Raw genomic sequence first — 7,210 nt, 5'->3', positions numbered from 1 at the left:
GAAGTACGACGCTATAATTGTGTGTAATTAGTAACAGTTAGATTCGAATTCAGTGTAAGGATTACCTTCTAGTTGCTACGAATTTTGGTAACAGAGTAGCTTCTATTTGCTACAGTGTAAATAGTCATAGATATTCTACAATATGTGACTACTCGGTTGTAACAAGTTAGCGACAACTAGCTTCGTAGACAGTGTTAGTAACAGCGACACTTTGCTACGAGGAAGATACGAAATTCAAAAGGTTTTATAGCTCCGGAAATCTTTGCCTTCTGGGGAAAATTTATAAACATAGCGTCAAACACTATTTAGAAAAACAGAGTTTTAAACCAGCAGAGAACTATGTAGATTAAAAATTACAAAAGCTCCGATTAAACCTTAGTTCTGAACATTCAGAAGAAAAAAAACAGAGTTTTAAACCAGCAGAGAAAATAAAGAGTTCTAAATAGGTAGATTGAGTAAAGAAAGGTGGGAGAACAAGTTCATCAGAAGAGGGCACTGCCCACAAGCTCTGCATCGCCATCGTCTTCTTGCTCATGAGACTCATCAGCCACATTAGTGGGATGGACCACATCTGCATTTCTGGAGGTTCAGTCGCAGCTTCGGGATTGGCATCGATGTTCTCCCTGTTGTTGCGTTGAGTTGGGCCAGTGATAGAAGCACCCGTTGCAGAAGTTGGCTGAGCAGAGGGGAAGGTGTTTGCGGTACCTTCAGGCATATATTGCCTCATGAATTCAACCACAGTGGCCAACTGATCTTGAAGAGAAGTCAATTGGCGTTCAAGAGAGATTCTTTCCACTGCACCAGCTGAACTTTCGCCACGCTAACGTACGTAATTTTCTCCCCCAAGACCGAAGATCCTCCCATTCTGAGCAGGGACCACCTATATTAAAAAAATTGTTGTCTTCAAACACAAATTTCAGAAACACCAAAGTAATCGAAAGTATTTTCTAATAGAAACAACTCAAAAAGTGTTAAGCAGACTTCATATTCAGATACTGCAGACAACAAAACCAGCCAATTACATCACTTACTACAGACAACAATACATGTAAATCCATAAATGTGAGAAAGTTTTTACCTTATAGACCAAACCTGAAAAGACAAAAACAAAACGGTGAAACTACAATATCTCTTTTGGTAATACAAATGTTGTGAGAGAATAACAATCTTCTGCATTCTTGTCGTCAATGTTCAATTATCAGTTCACAAACAAGTCCATGTGAAACCAGTCACGTTAATAAAGTAATTGTTGAAGACAAGACAATCAGTTTTACTACTACTAAAGATAGAATAACCAAGTCCATATAATCAACAAGTCAATCTTCATTTAAACGCAAGGGAGGGACATATATACATACCACATTTCACCGTTTTCTCTCAGGATGAAGAACATGCATCAATCTCCTGGATTCTTGTGCTAGTAAGGCATCAATGGTCATTTGGGCATTGTTTACTCCCCTTCCTCCATGTCCTCCTCTACCCTGTACTTGAAGTCTCCCTCCGCCGCGCCCACCAAAGACCCCAGCAAGGCCACGACCTATGGGTGTGTTAGATGCTAGGCCTTTTAGAGGTGAGACATGTAAGTTTTGTTCTTAAGTTGATTCCCCTCGTTGTCGTCTCCTTGCCCAGATCGCGATACAATATTATTCTCCATCGTCTTTTACTTGATTGACAATCTCGATCTGCTTCTCTGTTTAATCATGTAAGTTCCAAACATGTTTAATGTTTCGGCGAATTAATTCTTTGGTACATCTTGTGTGTTTGTGAAACTCATGGTTGATCGGAATATTTTCAGGATTTAGGGATAACAATATTTATTTTAGAGTTAAGGAAATTATGTGTGAATGAAAATCCCATTTATTTTTTTTGTCTATCTCTTTCTACATCCGATTGATATTGTTTGATATTCCTAATGTGTAAACTGTTGCTTCTGTTTATTTTACAATAATCAGCACCATAAAAGTTTAAGGAGAAGATGGACCAGAAGCTTGATGCAACAGGTATGATACTTCAATAAAGCGCTGGCCACCAGATTTTATATATGGTGAAATAGGTATCTATTTTCACACTTACACGTTTTTCATCTTCTTGTAGATGATTTCCTAAAAGCTAAGAGCAAGGAAGCGATAGCTAAAGATGTAAGTAATGGCAGATGAAACTACAATATGTAAGTAATTGTTACCTTTTTGTGCAGATTTTAGATATGTCTCCTGAGGACTCCATAGTTTCAGGTCATTATCCTTCCTTGTATGCTACTTGTTGCTGCTTCCTTTTGAAACACATATCTTTTTAATTGTTACCTTATGCAGTGCTTTATCTTTCAGAACCTCCTCATGTAAGGAATTGGTTTCCTGAATATGTGTTTGAAGTGCAGCCACTAGATACAATGAATGAAAGTCTATTCTCTGAGTTTGAAAAAAAACAAACTACAACGACTACAGAATTTGGGAAACATAATTCAAAGGTATCGACATCTGTTTTCCTCATGCCAATGCCCTTCACTCATGTTGTTATTTAGTTACTAATTATAAGTGTTTTATCAGGTTAAAGATATATATCAGTTGTATGTTGCAAATGCAGGTGAGAACAAGTCATTTGTAAATGCATTCTCTGTTTTGGATGTCGTCAATGTAGTCTAATCTGATTTTTGTTAATTCTTGTTTGTACAGACCATATGGATTGCTCGGATGTTCGAGAAGGAATAATCAAGCTAGACCCTTCAACAACAATTTATGAAGATGAAGTCCTTGCACTGAAGAACAGAGTCAATATCTAGAAACTGTTGTCGGCAACTTGCATGATGTTATAGCTCGCTTGGTTAGTTCTAATAGCAAGAGAAAAATGTAATGGCTGCTGGATTGATTTCTGTTTGTATTAATATCAGTATACTAATGACTTATTTGTTCTTAAGTTGGTATGCATTTTGGATAATAGAATCTTATGTAGGTCTAATTAATCACTTATCATTTTTATTAGTACAATAATGGGTAAAACTATAAAACAATACTTGGGATCAAGTAGAAACACATTCCAACTTTAATATCTAACATCACATTTTAATCAAATATGGACCGAAACACAAACATTATATTTTCTGATACAACAAATTCGTCGCAAATTGTCATTTTTGTTACCACTAGTTTGTAGCCAAAAAACTTCCATTTCTTAATAATAAATTAGCCACAAACTGTTTAGACAACTCCATTGCTACAAATAATTTTGTCTCAAAATTTGTAATAAATTAGCTACAAAATTGAGCTGTAACTTTCGGTATTTAACTTGCTATGAATACTAACTAAATTGATACGAAATAAATTATTACATATTTTGTCTCTATTGGTAACTTTTTGTAGGTAATATTTACTACAAGTATTTCGGTAGCAATATTCCGTAACAATATAACCTGATTTTACTAGTGATTTTTCCAATTTTTTCTTACTACTGGACCACAACTGTGCGGGCACGTATTTATTTTGAGTTATTTTTAATTGGAGACCCAAGTTTTGAGATTCCAATGGAGGTACTTCGTGCTCTTATTATCGAAAGACATCCAAGAACACACATTACCTTCGAGATTTGAGAGATTCATCATAATGTATCATTAAGTGCACTTCTCAGCATCTAGTCACTGATGTGTTCTGGTTTTTCTTCTTGCTTATGTTTTGACTTTTTTTTTGTTCATATTCTGACTTGTTTTTACTTTCTCCAAAGAACTGGTTGGTTGGCAAGTTCTTTCCTAGTCGAAGATGCAACGTATACGTTCATACTTCATATAGTACTTGATTGTGGTCAAGCTAACACCTTTTCGATGGATTTTATAAAAAAAAACTGTTTTTGTTTTCTGGTTACAATTATAAAAAAAAGCTGTTTATATTGAGTGCTTTGATTTAGTGTTATTTTGTTTTTTGTTTTTTTTTTTGTTTCATATGGCGTGTGAATGAAAAGGAAAAGATGAAATTTACTGGCCACAAATGCAAATCTTTACTGCAATCCAAATCATTTATCTTACAAAAAAAAGACTAAATATTCCATCTTTGACTGTAATGATTCAAACTTCAGTCTCTTTTTTTTTCACAATCAAACTTTCTTTTACTATCAGTCTTTATTTCTATCCAAATTTGGTCCATATATAGGCTCATAGCATTGGATATGTCTATAAATCGGAGTATTGGACTGTGATTCATAATAACATACACATTGACTCACACTGTTTAATTTGTAGACATTTGATCGATTCAAATATAAAATAATTTAAAAATAGAAAAGTCGATTAATATTTACTTGAAGTCTCTTTTTTTTTGGCAAACACTTGAATTCTCCTATATAGATGTGTTTTTATCCTCCTGTTTTGTTTGTTTATAAGAAAATTTCACCTATGTTTTCACCTGCATAGTTTTGTCTGTTAGTCTTTCCGAAAAATTATAATATAAATCGATCGGAATGCAAACCAAATCACCTTTTCTTTTGTCTCTTTTGCTTTCACTTAAGCGTACGTGTTAAGAAAATTACTTCACAATATAACTTCTCACTTACAATTTTTTTTTTTAATCTTTTTAAAATGAATGTAAAATTTACTCAACAAAAAAATCTTGTTTACTAACAAAATTTTATGTATTATACTACTGAATACTCTTCACTTGATTTCGTGTGGATATTGTTATTGGTTTTCGAACTTGGAAAACATGTGTAAGAAATCTAATCGACGACCAAAACTTCTAGTATGTAGAAACCAAAATTTAATAAACCTATCTAAAAAGGTAGGGAGATATTTATGTCTCTCAAGAGAAGAGGTTATTAATTACTCATCATCATCATACCTTGTGTTATCAAAAGACGACCAACAACAAAACATTCCCTTCGAGATTTGAGAGATTCGTATCATTAAATGCACTTCTCAAAAATACTACTAGTACTAGTACTAATTAAAACCTTGTTTCGAGTCTCTCAAACGTAACCCATAACAAGACCATGCAAATAATGGCCCCATAGATAAGACTTTGATGAGTCTCCACGTCACTTTCTGTTTTCGGCTTTTGTCCCCTAATCTTTCGACAACATTCGTCTCGCACCCCGACACTTCCCGGGACCTCTGTCTCTCCCTTCACCTCTCCTCTCTCATTTCTCTATTCTTTTAACTTTTTCTCTTTCTTATTCACGAATATGACTTTTATTTTAATTTTCCCTTCTCCTATTTTGTAACTCGTGGTCCTTCTTCGTTTGTATTAATGCTCTGGAAATTTTCATCTTAAAACGTTATACAGCTATTTTTGTTTCTTATAGGCTCCTATTTATATTTGGTCCATAGTAGTATTTTGTTTGTCCTCCAAAACAACTAGTTCCTATTTATAGGCTCCTATTTATATTTGGTTCAATATATAACATGCATTCTTGTCTTTTTTTTTTTATGAGTTACGGATAACCTAGAACAAATTAAAATAATCATGCTTTAGGAGAGCAGATAACGTCATTTTTATCATCTTCTTGCCACCGGGAATAATTAAAATAATCTTATATACGAAAAAAGAGAATATTAAAACAATAATAGAAAAAAAAAGAAAAAGAGTGAAGGCAACAGCACATAATGAGAGGTTAGTATGGGCTCACAAACTCTTATGTTTCTCTTCTTTTCTTTTTTTCCTTTTCCAATTATTAAATATCTATTGTTTCTTACCAAACTAACCACATAAATATTTATATACTACCGTTATAAAAAAAATAGAATAAAATTATGTGTGTATGCATGTCCCTCTCTATATATATTACACTGAAACATATGTTCCCAATCCAAACATTGTTTTGTCTCAAACAAATTTCTCTGAACACACTCAACAAACATATCCCAATAACAAAAAAAAAAGCTATTAGCTAAAAAAAAACAAAAGAAGCAGCCATGGAAGAAGATAAACAAGAAGCTTCAATGCCACTAGTTCCGATAGACAGCTTCTCGTACAGCTGGTTAGTTAATTATCCTTCTTTAGAACCTTCCATTGATGATCATCATCAAACCTACGAAGATTCTTCTTCTTCATCTTCTTTCATCGAGATGGATCCAAGATTGCCTCCTTCAAGAAGATTCTTCATCAAAACATCGTATGAAAGTAGCTTCAAGTTCGATAACTTCGTCTCTTTCTCCGACGAAGATCACTCTTTGGTTCACGCCGACGAGCTTTTCCGCGACGGCTACGTCGTGCCTTATCGATTAAAAGCCACGTCAGCGGTTACCGAGGAAGAATTTGAACCGTTGGATACAACAACCACGGGGAAGATTGAGACACGTGGAGTTAAGAGCAAGTCATCTCCTACTACGTCTTGTAGAAAGCTGAGGAGAGTTTCGAAATGGGTTTTGTTGAAGTATCTTGATTTCTTGACGCCATTGTGTAGAAGGTTAAGGAGATGTAGATCCGCTGGAATAACCGGAGGTATCAGTATGGATTCAAGGATCCGTGTAACGACCTCGTCTAGGAGCAAAGTTTATTCTGATGAGACCACATCGTCACCGAGAATAAGTGTAGCCGATGACTATTACTGGAGAAGGTCTTGTGACTCCGAAAGCTCTATTTACGAAGCCGTTCTTCATTGCAAGAAATCATTCGGTACGTTATTATAGTCTTATTTAACATTTTTTGTGTATAATCTTATAAATTGTTATGATTAGTTGTTAATATGTTTTGTGTTAATTTTAAACAGAGAAATGAGAAGAATACATGGAGGAGGAGCAGGTAGAAGTAGTAGAGATGGAGAATATTAAGCTTAAGAGAATAAGCAAATTGCATTAACACGTTACACCTGGAGTGGGAGAAAGAGAGAGAGCAACTTGTGATGTGTCTTTTTGTTGTTTCTCTCTCTTGAATTAAAGAGATTGATGTGAATGATCCATGTGAATGTGTCATCTGATGTGGATCAAGAATGTTTTTGTTTTTTTACATGAGTGGGCACATTTATAAAAATATATATATGGGGCTGCAAGCAGAATCAAGAAAATATTTTCAGATTTTCTTGGCTATTTTTTTCTCCATATATTTGAGAGCCATGAAAGTTAAATAGTTTCTTTTTATATATTATGGAAGTAAAACTATAAGTGACTGCCTACCCATGTTTACTTTTTCTTGGGTCCAATTGTGTTTGAATATTCTTACTTTTTGTGCAATTTTTGTCTTTTCTTGTCTTAGAGATCATACGGAGATGTCATCATGCATGATTGAACTCTTTT

The 7,210-nt window shown here is 34.3% G+C and overlaps 2 protein-coding genes and 1 long non-coding RNA gene across 5 annotated transcripts; 2 read left to right on the top strand and 1 right to left on the bottom strand.

Moving 5' to 3' along the window:
• Nucleotides 1–261: 261 nt before the first annotated feature.
• LOC147935381 (uncharacterized) lies at nucleotides 262–1,497 on the bottom strand. Its single transcript, XR_015572021.1, has 2 exons — nucleotides 1,359–1,497; nucleotides 262–880 (listed from the first exon to the last, which is right to left on the bottom strand). It is a non-coding gene; the product is annotated as an uncharacterized LOC147935381 (long non-coding RNA).
• LOC104725807 (uncharacterized) lies at nucleotides 1,319–2,931 on the top strand. 3 transcript variants are annotated; one of them, XM_010444542.3, is made up of 6 exons: nucleotides 1,319–1,579; nucleotides 1,953–2,000; nucleotides 2,095–2,231; nucleotides 2,325–2,464; nucleotides 2,544–2,580; nucleotides 2,670–2,931. In XM_010444542.3, the coding sequence occupies exons 3-6, from the start codon at nucleotides 2,153–2,155 to the stop codon at nucleotides 2,774–2,776; spliced, it is 363 nt and encodes a 120-aa protein (XP_010442844.2). In that variant the 5' UTR covers nucleotides 1,319–1,579; nucleotides 1,953–2,000; nucleotides 2,095–2,152; the 3' UTR covers nucleotides 2,777–2,931. The 3 variants fall into 3 exon arrangements, with proteins under 3 accessions (XP_010442844.2, XP_010442843.2, XP_010442842.2); XM_010444541.3 differs by having other exon boundaries at nucleotides 1,336–1,570; XM_010444540.3 differs by having other exon boundaries at nucleotides 1,336–1,702.
• A 2,283-nt stretch (nucleotides 2,932–5,214) lies between these two features.
• On the top strand, nucleotides 5,215–7,003 carry LOC104725806 (putative membrane-associated kinase regulator 6). Its single transcript, XM_010444538.3, has 2 exons — nucleotides 5,215–6,593; nucleotides 6,688–7,003. Exons 1-2 carry the CDS (start codon nucleotides 5,891–5,893, stop codon nucleotides 6,693–6,695), a joined length of 711 nt encoding a protein of 236 aa, XP_010442840.2. The 5' UTR covers nucleotides 5,215–5,890; the 3' UTR covers nucleotides 6,696–7,003.
• Nucleotides 7,004–7,210: the final 207 nt, after the last annotated feature.

Source organism: Camelina sativa, chromosome 11, assembly GCF_030686135.1.
Source record: "Camelina sativa cultivar CO46 ecotype springtype chromosome 11, ASM3068613v1".
Classification (NCBI taxonomy): domain Eukaryota; kingdom Viridiplantae; phylum Streptophyta; class Magnoliopsida; order Brassicales; family Brassicaceae; genus Camelina; species Camelina sativa.
Note: the sequence above shows the minus strand (reverse complement) of the source record. Positions and strands in the feature narration are given on the sequence as shown.